General features: G+C 37.2%; 2 protein-coding genes across 2 annotated transcripts in view; one reads left to right on the forward strand and one right to left on the reverse strand.

Moving 5' to 3' along the window:
* Window positions 1–805: 805 nt before the first annotated feature.
* On the forward strand, window positions 806–10,955 carry wnt5a (wingless-type MMTV integration site family, member 5a). The gene is made up of 5 exons (XM_051903653.1): window positions 806–1,381; window positions 2,457–2,575; window positions 3,078–3,325; window positions 7,353–7,645; window positions 7,883–10,955. Exons 2-5 carry the CDS (start codon window positions 2,463–2,465, stop codon window positions 8,339–8,341), a joined length of 1,113 nt encoding a protein of 370 aa, XP_051759613.1. The 5' UTR covers window positions 806–1,381; window positions 2,457–2,462; the 3' UTR covers window positions 8,342–10,955.
* Window positions 10,956–11,095: 140 nt separating this feature from the next.
* Window positions 11,096–14,557, reverse strand: part of cacna2d3a (calcium channel, voltage-dependent, alpha 2/delta subunit 3a) — a 130,349-nt gene continuing 126,887 nt past the window's right edge. Inside the window, exons 36-38 of the mRNA XM_051903655.1 lie at window positions 13,211–13,323; window positions 12,581–12,663; window positions 11,096–12,168 (exon numbers count right to left, since the gene is read on the reverse strand). Of these exons, the coding sequence (XP_051759615.1) occupies window positions 12,073–12,168; window positions 12,581–12,663; window positions 13,211–13,323 (292 nt within the window). The 3' untranslated portion in view covers window positions 11,096–12,072. The remainder of the gene's footprint in view (window positions 12,169–12,580; window positions 12,664–13,210; window positions 13,324–14,557) is intronic.

Consider the following 14,557-nt stretch of genomic DNA (forward strand, 5'->3'; position numbering starts at 1 on the left):
TTTACGTTTTGTTTTGTTTATGTGTGTGTGGCAGTCGTCCGTGAGGGGCTGCCGCTTTTACTTTCATTTTGTGTTGGTTTATTCTATGATTATTAACGTTTTGTGAAACGTTCGCCAGTTCCAACCTCCTTCGAACAACTAACCTTGCTAAGACCTTAAAGTGATTTAAACCTTTTTGAACAAACACTATAAAGGTACAAAATATAATTTTTTTTTTAATTTCTTTTTTGTTTATTTGTTTGTTTATGACAAAAAAACAAACAAAAAACAAAACTATTCTCCCTTTTTGGAAATAAGAGCCAAGATGAAAAAATAAACTCTAAAAAAAAAAACTGTAATTTTAATAAAGCAGTTAAACTCAATTCATAAAGTTATTTATTTTTCTTAATTATTCCTTAAATTTGCATATTCCTACTCATTTTTATAACTAACCAGTAATTTACTTCAAATAATGGTAACACCACAGATATTAGTGGTTGTGGCGCCAGTATTTGTTTTAAATGTATATATATAGCCTTATCCTTAAGTCCTTATTTTACTGGATATAGCATATTAAACAAATTTTAAATACCGGTTCATAGCAATAAATGTAGTTATTTGAAAATAAAACATTTTTAAAACAATTTTTTAAACAAATGTTGTGCCTCGTTGCCAACACAGTTGAAGAATGGCCCAAGTATAATATGAGCAGTCATCATTGGCTGATGATAGGAATAGGACTCTGTTCCTCTAGTTTTGTGACTGGTAAAGATTTGTGGTCGAGTGTTTTGAGCGCGCGCATCACAGGCGGAGTTTAGTGTGAAAACGAAAAACTCCGCAGATCCTTGTGCAGCTGATCACAGCGGTGCGGGAGGACACTTCATCAGACTCTGTCTGAACACAGCACAGAAATGGACAGCTACTCTCAGCAACAATTAAAATGCTTTGACGTATTTTATCGTATACGCGAGATGGAGAATACATATTTTTAGGCTGCTCGAGGGCACTGAGAATGAATCGCGAAGAGTCTCCTGGAATAACACTGGAGAAATTACCTGTGTGATTTTTTTGTAGCATGCAGACATTTGGATTTTTTTTTTTTTTTTTTTTTTGGATTTCCAGTTTTTATGGATCTTGGGAAGAAAGGTAGAAATATCCAGACAACCAAGCAAGCAAAAGTCAACTTCAGCAGCACTGGGAGTATTTATTAAAAGTCTTTGAGAAACAATCCCTGGGATTGCATTAAAAAAAAAAAAAAAAAAAAAAAAAAAAAAAAAAACAATCTTCCCTTATGTTAATAATAATACAGAGCCCATAACGGATGTTTTCCTGAGACGGATAAAACGGGAAGCAAAACACGTTAATAAACTGAATTTCCATCTTGGACAGACAGAAACATTTTGTAAGTTTTATAAACTATCTAATTGTTTCTGCTAGTGTCATCTATCTATCTATCTATCTATCTGGAATGAATTTTGTCATCTACGACTAGTTATTTATGGCGCCATCTTACGGCTCCAGCGGTTTCAGTTTTACACGTTCATCATAAATTCATGTATTTATTTTTTATTTTATTTAACGAGATTTTGATTCTACATCCAATCTTCTATAGTCTCTTTGAAGGAATAACATTATATTATTTGCTTGTACAGCACTTCAAGCTTTTCAAGGACATCCAATGACTTGGCACATAGGCTTGTACTGTAAATGAAATGACTTCTACATATAAAATTATATTTAATATTTATATTTTACATTTGTATTGACATTGTATTGACATTTGTAACATTTACATTTAGATTTTACTTTTACATTAAGCTTTTCTTTTCTCTGACAAAAATAGGGGACAAATTGAGCACCATACTGATTCAATGAGGGTCGGATTGATTTATACAGGATATATAATATGTAATGGTGTTCACAAGATACAAGACATCATCATGGGCCATACCTGAAAATGTATAGGCTAGGGCTTATATCTTTTAAACAGAAATCAAAATCTTTTTAAACTTAACAGTAACCAATTTAAAGTTTATTATAAGATTAATGTATAATGTATAAGATTATGCACAACACAGTATGCACATCTATAACCAGTGGGTTTATTGCATGTATATTTATAGAAAATAAATAAATAAATTCAGTTCATTTGCAATTTAGATGTGTTTAAACCGCAGGTATCTTTTGTGGTTCATGTTTCTAAATTTCTCATCTAAATATGAGATATACAGACAGGTTTTCTAGATTATGCAAAAAGATGATATAGATTAGCTTCTCTCAGATTAGTGCTATTTTACATTTACACAGTTGGGTTTTTTGCATAACTGGGATCAAAATTACATGCAGTTATAATCTCTAACTCTCTTTTAGTTAGTAGTTTAGTTTAGTTAGTAACTCTAACTCAACACACATAAACATGTTCTTCAAGTAGCTGCTGAGCTTTGTGTGAGATGTAACTCTTCCTCTTGTTTCTTCAGGCCGGAATGATGGTCAAGCTGAAGCTGATGTGCTCAGTCTTGGACACACGACACGCTGTGCTCGCAATGACCTTCTGTGCCTTCTTTATGCATGTTATTGTGGAAGCTAACTCGTGGTGGTACGTGCTTCTTTTAACACCTATTTGAACCTACTCATAGTCATCATAATATGTTTGGTCATAGCCTGGATCAGGTCATACTTGGAAGGGATTACACAAGTGACCACAAACCTGGACATCCATGACAGTCACAAGGCATAATTCCAGTTCAAGATGACACCCAGATCCACCCAGCCCTATTGCCAAATGACCACAGCACCATTTACTCCCTGTGGCAGCGCACTGATGAAATTAACAGTAGAATGTGCCAAAACTACATTCAGTTACACAAAGACAAAACCATGGTCATAGCAACAAAGATGAAATTCTCAAGAACGCATTCCTTGACTCCAGTGGTCAAGAGGCAAAAGATCAAGTCAGGAATTTTGGTGTGATTTTGGAGTTGGGCCTTAATTTCAGCAGTCATGTCAAACTAAATCAACATATTATCATCTCAAAAATATTTCAAGATGAACATTCTGTTCATAGCCGAATGTGTTTTAATGCATGTGGATGTTTTCAGGTCTCTAGCAATGAACCCCCTCCTGATACCAGAAGCATATATCATAGGAGGTCAGCCGCTGTGCAGTCAACTGGAAGGACTGTCCAAAGGTCAGAGGAAGCTTTGCCAGCTGTACCAAGATCACATGCATTTCATTGGAGAGGGTGCCAAGACGGGCATCCAGGAGTGCCAATACCAGTTTCGCCAGCGCCGCTGGAACTGCAGCACAGTGGACAACTCCTCAGTGTTCGGCAGAGTCATGCAGATAGGTACGACTTCAGCTCTTTTCCTTTTAACGACGGTTCACAATGATCACACTAGTGATGTTACGCATGACAACGAAGCGTTGAGGCACGTATCGAGCGCACAGCACAATCTCCAGTGAAGCCCCATATCGTGGGCATGTATTGATTTCACAGAGTCACGTGATCGATGACAAACGAAGCCTTGCTTTCTGTCCAATCACTTTGCGTATCGGAATGTTCGAACCCCAGATTTTACTTTACGTGTTTTCATTTAAACTTAATTTTACAAGGTCACCTGCCCATTCAGTCTGAATGGTTAATGGTAAAACAAACTTGGCTTGCTGTCCTCGAAGGAGGCTCGAACCCAAGGCTCGGCTTGAGCTCAGAGTTAAACCCCCCTATAACAGTACTGCGTAGAGGGAGAATAAGAGAAATAGAGGAGGAGGAGAGATGCTGGAAGAATTGTCGCTGGGATGACGCAGTGACTGCTGCTTATATACGCTCATAATGATGATTGACGGGACTGAATGTTTAGGCTCCTCCCGAACCTACATTTGGAACTACATTACATTTTTAAATACCCAGTAATAAAAGTAATATGAAGAATATATATGACATTATTCCTCTATTACATCATATTGATATTCCTACTGGCACTTATTGCCACACTTTATTGGGTAAATGAATTTATCAGAGAGAGAAATTCAATGCACACACACACGCACACACGCACGCACACACACACACACACACACACATACACACACACACACACACGCGCGCGCGCGCGCACACACACACACACACACACACACACACACACACACACACACACACACATGTTAGGCTTTTATTTTTGCAAATAACATTAAAACTGTCTATGAAGTGTGTGGTGGCTGCTTCATCTGACGGAGCTTCTTTCACAGGCTTTTGGCTGCTGTATTTTTACTAGCCACCAGATGGCACTGTTTTCGACACTCTCAAAGCTTTTTCTGGAACAGTCAGGGGAAAGCCTTAGAGCTTTATGCGTCTTCTGTTCCCCATCCCTAGATCACATCAGTTAAGCTCCAAAAAGGACACCATAGAAGCACCTCCAAGAGAAGCTGGGCATCATCAAAAATGGGGTTGTTTTTTGTTTCTTAATAATTAACTCAAACAATTCCAATTTTCATTCATTTCCAATTCCAACAAGTCCCAATGTGCACAGTCTTCATCCTATATAGTATGTGAGATTAGAATAAGTTAGGTGTATTCGACTTGAAGCGGCGCTGCACAGATCGATCGGTGTATTATATCAAAGTACTGCGAGAGCGATTCAAAAGTATACAGTGCCGTCTGCTCTCTAACGCTCTTTGAGTTATTAATAATTTCTAACCTGATGAAAAATATATATTTAATGTTATCTGTATTATATTTCATCTACCACAACATTGTGAACTTTTGTAAAGATACGAATAGCACAATAGCAAAACAGATACATTTGGCCATTAATTATTAAATGCATAATTATGCAAAAAACAAGAGCAGAGCATGAAAGACCCATGACTGGCAGATCAACATGCAACTCTCCAACATGGTGGTAAGAATCATTCAGTCATTTTTTCTTTGAAAACCAATTAAACAAGTTGGTTTAAAGAGCCACCAATACAAACACCAACACATCCCTATGGATGGAGCTACCTGTGAGCATTCCCAGTCCCATTCCCATTCATCTTTATGGATGTCTGGTGCAAGACTTTGAGAAGTACGTGATTTGATTTGCTGTCATCTTTGATCATGGCCACTTAATTCCAGAAATATTTCTTTGTTATTAATATTTCTTAATATTTCTTTCAACTGAGCTATAACCAATTTGATTAACCACTCTGGAGCTGCAAAAAAAAAAAAAAAAGAAAAAAAAGAAGAAGAAAAAAGTGACTTTATTTTGTGTGACGTAGTTACATGTTACTACATGTACTTACTCTAGTAATAACAGTAAATTATGTATAATTACAGGTAACTAACCCTAAACCAAACCCTAAACTCTATAACCCTAATCTCTAAACTCTATAATAACTACATGTAGTTAATTATAGTTAATTAATGTTACTCAGTACTTTTAATATACGTGTGCCTTTAAATGCAAATAAGCTCGTGCTCCCCGCTCCAAGCTTGCCAAGTAGGGCTCGCTCGCCATTCCAATACACTGAGGCATACATAATACAGAAGCTCACACAGCAAATATAACTCGCAAAATGGATCATTACAAACTGTTCGTGATGCAGCATATCATATCATATCATACAGCATATCATGTAGGTATGGCACAGGGGTGTTTCCTCCAAAGAGGCAAGGGAGGCAGTGTCTCCTCAAAAAAAACTGGATGAGAAAATAATCGATATTACAAAAATAAAACAACACAAATGTTACAAACTTTAACATTAAAAAGTGTAAAAAAAAGTGTTTCTAAAGAAACACTGTCAAACAGCGACACCCGCAGGTAAAGTTACAGCGGGAGTCCGTGTCTCTGTGCCTCCCTTCAGCTCATAGAAACAAAGCAGATCCCCTAAGCGTGCGGTGGGTTTAGTGGGGGGTAATTGAGAATTAATGGGGGAAAATCACGTGAGAGGAGGCAATGCCTCAATTGCGCTATGATTGGATATGATCGGTTATGATTGGACATGATTGGTTCGTGCGATAAATCCCGCCTCTTGTTTTCGTGCGCGTTCTCGTCGAATAGATTTCACGTCTCGTAGATTTCACGTGCTCATAACTTCATGAAAAATGCACAGATTATAGAAAATTACACACCGTAATTATTTAAAGCAGATTCTCACAATTAAAATGAACCCAAAATCAACATAATATATTGCGTTGATCACAAGATATTACTCACGGAATGATGTAACATACTTGGCTAAAAACATGTCTCTCATCTTTCCAGGATGCAGTGTGTATCCAATATTCCCTGAACCATCCATGTTCGTTTTACAGCGTGGAATAACACAAAATAGATATCATTTTAAAGCTTAGAAACTCAGCTTTTTAATGCATCTAATCATTTTGAAAAACTCCTAATAACTGCTGAGAAGTGCCTCTAAACCAGAGTTTACCGCCCGTGGGCGCCATCTGGCTGCGAAAAAATAAATAACACTTTATTCAACTATACTTTATGCTATCGCCACAAAATTTGAACCAGATGCAGCTCACATGTAGGAGAGCATCACCAAAAAAAGAATTTTTCTCTGATCTTATTGCCTTCCTGAGTTATTCCATGTCAAATAAAAAAAATGAAAAATTATAAAAAAAAAAAATTATAGATATTTTTTGTCTTTTATTAGCGGTTTCTCAGCATGAAAATGTCCAAATGTAATGTAATTTATATTTTCTAAAAATTTAAAAAGTGTTCTATCAAATGATTGGAGTTATGAGTCTTTACTTTTGTGTGTGTCACTCAGAAAAAGAAAAAAAAAAACTCTAAAAAAGCCTTCAGGTCTTAAAGGGTTAATAGTATCCTGCTGAGCAGACTAAAAGTCATCATGTAACAGAAGTTATGGCCGACTAGACTGCTGTATTGTGACATATTTCTGAGTGAAACAGCTTTTCTATTGTGAAAAACTATAGAGCGGGACTGTATTCATCAATATAAATTCAACCGATAACCAGTTTACTTTGGTGAATGGGAACAGCGTATTGAGATCTGAAAAGACGAAAATAAACATTCCAAATAAATGAACACGAGTGGAGAAAATTCTCTCCCTTCTCTTACGTGCCATCTGTTATCTGCAGTTCCTCCTTCTAGCAGGGGTGCAAAACTCAGTTCCTGGAGGCCGCAGACCTGCAGAGTTTAGTTCTAACCCTGCTCCAACAGACTTACCTGCAGTTTTCAAATAAGCCTGAAGGACTTGAGCTGGATCGGGTGTGTTTAATTAGGGCTGAAGCTTAACTCTGCAGGCCTGTGGTAGCCCTTACATGCCTGTTCATTCCAGTGTTCATAAGATTTAGTTGTTACACTGTTTCTCATAAAAGCATAATAAAAGCAATTAAAGAAAGCTAAATGTGAATTTTCCAGGGAGCAGAGAGACAGCGTTCACATACGCTATCAGTGCTGCAGGTGTGGTGAATGCAGTGAGTCGAGCCTGCAGAGAGGGGGAGCTGTCGAGCTGCGGCTGCAGCAGGGCGGCGAGACCTAAAGATCTGCCGCGAGACTGGCTGTGGGGCGGCTGCGGTGACAACCTCAATTATGGATACCGCTTCAGCAAAGAGTTTGTGGATGCCCGCGAACGGGAAAAAACCTTCGCCAAAGGCTCTGTGGAAAGTGCCAGACTGCTGATGAACCTTCACAACAATGAGGCGGGACGGAGGGTAAGAACTCAAATACAAAAATTCACAATAGCGAGAAAAAAAAAAAAAACTTCCATGAGATTTTCTTCTTCACTTATGTCCATCCTTTAGTAAGATTCTTCTTACCAAATAAAAATGAACCCAGCGTGTGACTGTAGATACAAGCAGATACAAAACTCTTGATTCAGACTCTCACCATCCTTAGCATCTCACTTTATCATGATTCTTTCTATCTAATAAACACTTTCTCTGTCACAGATGGCATCAGATCTCGCCCATGTGTCCTGTAAGTGTCACGGCGTGTCTGGCTCCTGCAGCCTTAAAACATGCTGGTTGCAACTTGCGGATTTCCGTAAAGTGGGCGACGCTCTGAAAGAGAAATATGACAGCGCCGCTGCCATGAAGCTGAACAGCCGTGGAAAGCTCATTCAAGTTCACTCCAAATTTAACTCTCCTACTAGCCACGACCTGGTGTACATAGACCCCAGTCCGGATTACTGCATAGGGAACAAGACTACTGGCTCTTTAGGAACTCAAGGTCGCCTCTGTAACAAGACGTCTGAAGGCATGGACGGCTGTGCACTCATGTGTTGCGGTCGAGGTTACGATCAATACAAGGTGCAGATGGTCGAGCGCTGCCACTGCAAGTTCCACTGGTGCTGTTATGTCAAATGCAAGCGATGTTCGCGCACAGTCGACCAGTTTGTTTGCAAGTAGTAACGTGCAGCGAGTAATGAGAGCATGCGAAAGAGGATGAGAAGGAACAACTAAATAAATTATATTTATAGAGCTGAAACCATTATGACAAAGACTGTTTGCTTTCTTGCTATCAATTTCTAAGTACTATGTACAAGGCATATAAAGAAACTGCACATATCATTATATATTTATTTTCTCAGATGGTTCTTTTCTCATTTTTTTCCTCATCATAGGATTTTAACTGAAAAAAGCTCAAATACAGAGTCTGGGCATGATCCAGAGTTTATCCATTCATTTGGGGGCTTCACATGAGGAACCATGATGCAAAATAAAAAACTCTTTACCTTGTAAAAATAACTACCTTAACTCTTTGATTAATTGATTCTAGCTTCATGCATCCACTTTTATCAACACTTGAATATGAGTAAGATTCATAGTTTTCATGCAAAAAGCAGAGACAATCGCGTCTTTGTCAAAGACTTCGTCAAGATGGGATGATCAAAACACAGATGGAGTAGGTCGAGTCCATCAACACCCTCAAAGCTTCACAGTTGTTTCTTCTTCATGGGTTCAACATTTCATTCAGTAACATTAGGCAGTTTTGATTTATATGCTGTTTAATGTTTGATGATCGCGTTATTTTACATGTGCGTCAGCAATGCTTCTATCAATTGTTTCTGCTTCTTCTTCGCCTGTGTTTTGATATGGAGAATCTGTACACTTTCAAAAGATGCATAATAGCGCCTCCTACCTAATAACTGTGAAAAAATGGATTTCCGGAAAATTCAATCAGTGGCGGGGAAGATTTGAAGTATATTCCTATGTACACTACCAGTGGACTACACAAAAATTCACATACTCAGAACTACTAACATATCTGTTTTCTTTATAAATCAATACTTTTTGCCAATATATCAAAAGATTGTCAGGTGATCTCATTTTATTAGTTGTATGTTCTTTCACATCTATAGTGGAAGATCAAGTTGAAGTACCACACTGAAAAGGGAATATCTACGACGTATGCAGGTAAATATGAAAGTATCAACACTGACACTGCAGATGGCTGGTTTATTATTGTGTTCGGTCACCTGAATTGCCTGTGGCACTAAAAGGTGGAGAGATCTGCTCCAATTGTATGGGGAGCACCTGATGGCTGCTGACGCACTGTCCACACCATTTAAAGATGACCTATAATGCCCCTTTTACAAGATGTAATATAACTCTCTGGCGTCTCCAGAATGTGTCTGTGAAATTTCAGCTCAAAATACCCCACAGATCATTTATTATAGCTTGTCAAATTTGCCCCTATTTGGGTGTGAGCAAAAACACGTCGTTTTTGTGTGTGTCCCTTTAAATGCAAATGAGCTGCTGCTCCCTGCCCCCTTTCCAGAAGAGGGCGGAGCTTTAACAGCTCGCACTTCGGTTGCTCAACAACAACAAAGCTGGAGAATCTCACGCAGCCAAAATGAGGATTGTCAGTAACGGTGTTCAGCCTTACATTGTTCAAACCGGAGTCGACACTGATGGAGAGACTCAGGAAGAAGTTACAACTTTTAGAATGAAACTGGACGTTTCTGAATGGTTAGTGGATAAATTTATGTAGTTGCTGTGGAGTTGATTCAACTCATCCACTAGCATGTGCCGTCATGTTAATCTTTTGTGTTGAATTGACCCTCGTTTGTGAAGCAGTCCGGCGTAAAATGACGGCATGTCAACAACACTCTACTACAACAACTCTTCTCTAAAGCAGCCCAACATGGCCTCACCCCCTTTGTTGTGTGTTCTCAGGGGCGGGGTTTATGTAAATTTTAGGGTTAGTGATGTCACCAACCCGGGAAGAAGCTCGTTGTAGTCCTTAAACAGCGATTTCTGTAAAAGAAAATATCTCCCTTTGCATTGAATGTTGAGTGTCGTAACTTTGCAGATGTTGTTTATGATCAAACAGCAACATTACACACTAACTAAAGTTAAAAAAGTGAAATCGTAATCAACCACCCCTTTAAAGCTGCAGTCCGTAAGTTTTGCCTCTTTGTCTCCATCTCTGTTTGAAACCTGCAATTGCAGTTATTTGCAGAATTATCATTACGTGGGTTGTGCATCGACATGAATCTAATGTTTGCTGTCAGTCACCGCACCAGTGTGGCTGGTACTTCAGAGTCACAGATCACATGTCTGCCACTTTTGTTCTGACCAACTGAGAAAAAAGCATTACAATAAATCACGCTGCCAATGGTGATTAAATCTAAATCATGCTTAGCTCGGATCACGTCAAACCATGCAAATTATTATTATTGTTATACTTTGTTTTTAAATTGTTAATGTTAACAACATTAGCATTGCGTGACTATGTGTATTTAGTGTGTATTAACGGTTGTAAATCAGGCTAAGGTAAGGAGATATTTTTTGAACAGTGGCTGGTTATGTACTTGCTCAAAAATTTATTTTGGATCATTTTTAACCAAAAAAAGTTACAGACTGCAACTTTAAACAATCAGTGTTTATTTGTTTAGATGAATGGAACAAACTTTACAAACTTAAAAAGTTATAAATGAATGAACTTGCATTCATGAATGCGCTAATTAAAGCTATACGCAAGCTATTCAGCATCCATCTATCCATGCAGACACTCCACGATCTCTCTTTCTCCTGTCCTGAGCTCTGCAGACAGAACTGAGCTTTAAACTGACATGAGATATGCACACAGAATGGCAACACGCATACTAAATATGCACACAAACGTGTGTAAAAAATCATCAAACATCAACTCACTCCTTTGTCTCTGTATTTTTAAAAAGATTTATTTCAAAAGTACACAAACTGTAGTTGTATCTCTTATTGTAAGGCAATGTTCACATAGAACATCCACTCTTGTTAAACACGTACTATTGCATTGTCACAGTTGTATGGCTGAAAATCATAAATAGTATAACTTGTTACAGAACAAGAAATTTCAAATTTATGACAATTGTATTTGCTTGTAGATATTTATGAATTCTACTTAAATTCAATTAATTAGCACAGTTACCAGTCTCCTGTAGCCTTGTTTGTAAAATGTTTCCTATTAACTATGTGTACATAAAATATGTTAAGACTTTACAATAAGGTTTCATTTGTTAACATCAGTTAACTACATTAGTTAACATGAACTAACAATGAACAATACTTATATACAGCATTTATTAATTTTAGTTAATCTCAACATTTACTAATACGATATTAAATGTTGTATCTGTTTACATTAGTTGTGAACTAACATGAACAAAAAAATTTTGGTTGCACTTTGTTTTACAGTATGTGCACTTACATATACGTACAGTGTACGTACTTAAGAAAGTACTGGGTAATATAAGGTAACTACATGGGTTAAGGTTAGGTTTCGGGGTAAGTTCAGGCTTAGTGCCTAGTTATTACCCAGCTATTACAATTACTATAATAAGTACATAGTATGTACATGAGGAACATAACTAACATTAACAAAGATTAATAAATACTGTAACAAATGTATTGCTCATTGTTAGTTCATGTTAGTTGTGCATTAACTACTGTTAATAAATGAGACCTTTTTATAAAGCGTTACCTTAAAATATTAATATTACTAAAAAGATTATTATTTTTTTTTTTTGCTTTATGTAGCTGTCTATCAACAAGTGATTTTGATGAGTTAAGTTTTTCAGTGTAAATAAACACTTTTTGCATGCTGGACGGAGTCAAACTGGCCGAGGGGGGAAAGGGGGCGGAGCCTGTTTTCATCACCTGGGGAAGATGGTGACTATCAGAACTACAAGAACTGTAGCTGTTAGTGATGGAGTCAAGCTCACGGAACCGCCACACTCCATCGAGTTTTCCTGCAGAAGGATCGAACAAGGACAAAATGACTTAATATCAGAATTCTGGACTCTGTGGCTGTGTATGAAAGCTGAAAAATTCTGAATCCTATCTACTGAACTGCAGGAATAGAATGCGAAGAGTTTTCAGCTTATGATTGGAATTCTACCAAAAAAAAAAAAAAAATCAGCATTGTAGTAATCAGATAAGAGTTAACTATTACACTAAAGTTGCTGACAGTATACTGCCATGGAATTGCTATTACAAAAAATAAAATAAAATGAAATATTCAATACATTCAAATGCTAATAATGCATGTTACTATTTACACTGGTCTGCACAAAGCATCTACCTGCAATGAATGGTTATTTAAGTCATTTCTGAACCTCTGTCACAGCTAAAACTCTTTTCAGTTTTCATTTGTTTCCGTACCTCATGATGGAAGGGGTGGCACGTGTCTGGTCGCCTTCTGTCTTTCTGAAACTTCAACCTTTCACATTTCAGTGACTCGTTATGTGCAATGAAATTAAGGGAAAAAACATGACAAAGGACAATTGTGAAAACATCGAGGAAAACCGTGACTAAAGCAAATTGCCAGTTGCATAAACATAAAGCCATTATGTTAGGACTGTGACTTAATAACTAGTTTGATGAATTAGCAGTTAGACAAGAGGACCAATCTACTTTTTTATGTAACTGACCTTAAAAAGTTAGGACCAGTGTTGAAGAGAAAAAATGAGATGACTGACTTTTAAGACTAGTCTAAGCAGTTTATGCAACCAGCCACAGGAGACGTTACTACGTTCTACTAACTTTAAATAACTTTGCAAGTACATGTCAACTTATTCTACTAACCCAAACCCTAACCTAACAGTATACTAACACTCTAATGAGAGTTAATTGACATGCAGTGGCAAAGTTACTTATAGAATGTCTAAAGTAGACTATTGAAATAAAGTGTAATCATTGTCTCCACATGGGATATCAATGTGAGATATAAGGAAAAATCTCAGAAAAATAAAATCCATTACAGTGACAGCACCTCCTTTTTATTAAGGATATACATAATTTCGATGGGGTCCATGGTGACGGGTCCAAAGTCACTGCAGTCACATGCATTGTCAATGACCACCATGAAAAGATTACTGCTGGGAATCTGCTGAATGACAAATGATCTGGGAAGGACAAGACAGCAATTACATTCAAAGACTTTTTAAAATGCCTTTTTATCTGCTCCAAAGAAGAAAAGTGTGGATGAAAACATCTTCAGGAAGAGGCGTCAATGCTGTATGGGATCTGTATGTAGGCAGACAAGTGTTCATATAGGGGATAGCAGGGTAGAATGGGCAATTTTTTACTTATGTGGTCCAAGATAAGGGAAAATGAGGCACAATGAAAGTATCTAAAGTAATTTCAGGATGTGTCCTATCATTTTAATGATCAGAATACATCTATGACAAAGGGTTTGAAAAACATGACCTCTTATTAAAAAAGTGTTCCTGTGGCACAGTTTACCCCAGTTTGGGGTAAGTTGATCCGAGTCAGTCGGTAAGTTGCATCATCTGGGTGTAAACTGACCATCTAACTGAATCTGAATCAAACCCATGTGAAATTGTAAAGATAATTTACCTCTTTTAAAAACGAATTTAATAATCAAATTTCCTTTTACAAATAATCCTATTTCTTTTCTTAAACAACATAAAAAACAACCAAATGAAGTTGAAATTTCAATATCTTTAATTGTGTGCATTTCTGAAACAATATGTTGAATACCAAAGTTGTAACCTTCCCAAAAACAGACTAAACAGAGAGTTTATTGAGTAAAATTAAATAAAACCTAAACTAGAATGAATAAATAAATATCACTGAAACTAATAAACATTTTAGTTAGTCTGGCAGAAATGATGGGTGGTTCCAAAATATATGGTCACATGACAATAAAAGTGTACGGTTGCCAAGATACAGGGGATGGGTCAACTTACCCAATGGCTCATCTTACCCCACTCTCCCCTACTGAAACGAATAAGCTCTTCACCTGCACGTGTGTTTGCATGAATGTACACAGGTTAAAGGTTTAAGGCTAATGATTTATTTATTAATCATCATCTTCCCTCTTACCTTAGATAAAAGCTTGCAAAAGAAGTGACCGATGTAGACATTCAGTAACTTTAGATGGCATATCACACTCACAGCTGTCTGAGTGTCATGCTGAAAAACACTACATGCAAAAACTCTGTTTTGATTTGAGCTTATGCTGGAATTCATTCTTTTTGGAGAATCCACAGAAACGGTCTACTTTCTTGTCATTGACTGTACATTTATTGGAAAGTGTGACACTAATCTGATTTAAAACATTAACATAGAAAAGCAGAGGTATGTACAATACACATTAAATAAAACAATAATTGG

Source organism: Ctenopharyngodon idella, chromosome 8, assembly GCF_019924925.1.
Source record: "Ctenopharyngodon idella isolate HZGC_01 chromosome 8, HZGC01, whole genome shotgun sequence".
Lineage (NCBI taxonomy): Eukaryota > Metazoa > Chordata > Actinopteri > Cypriniformes > Xenocyprididae > Ctenopharyngodon > Ctenopharyngodon idella.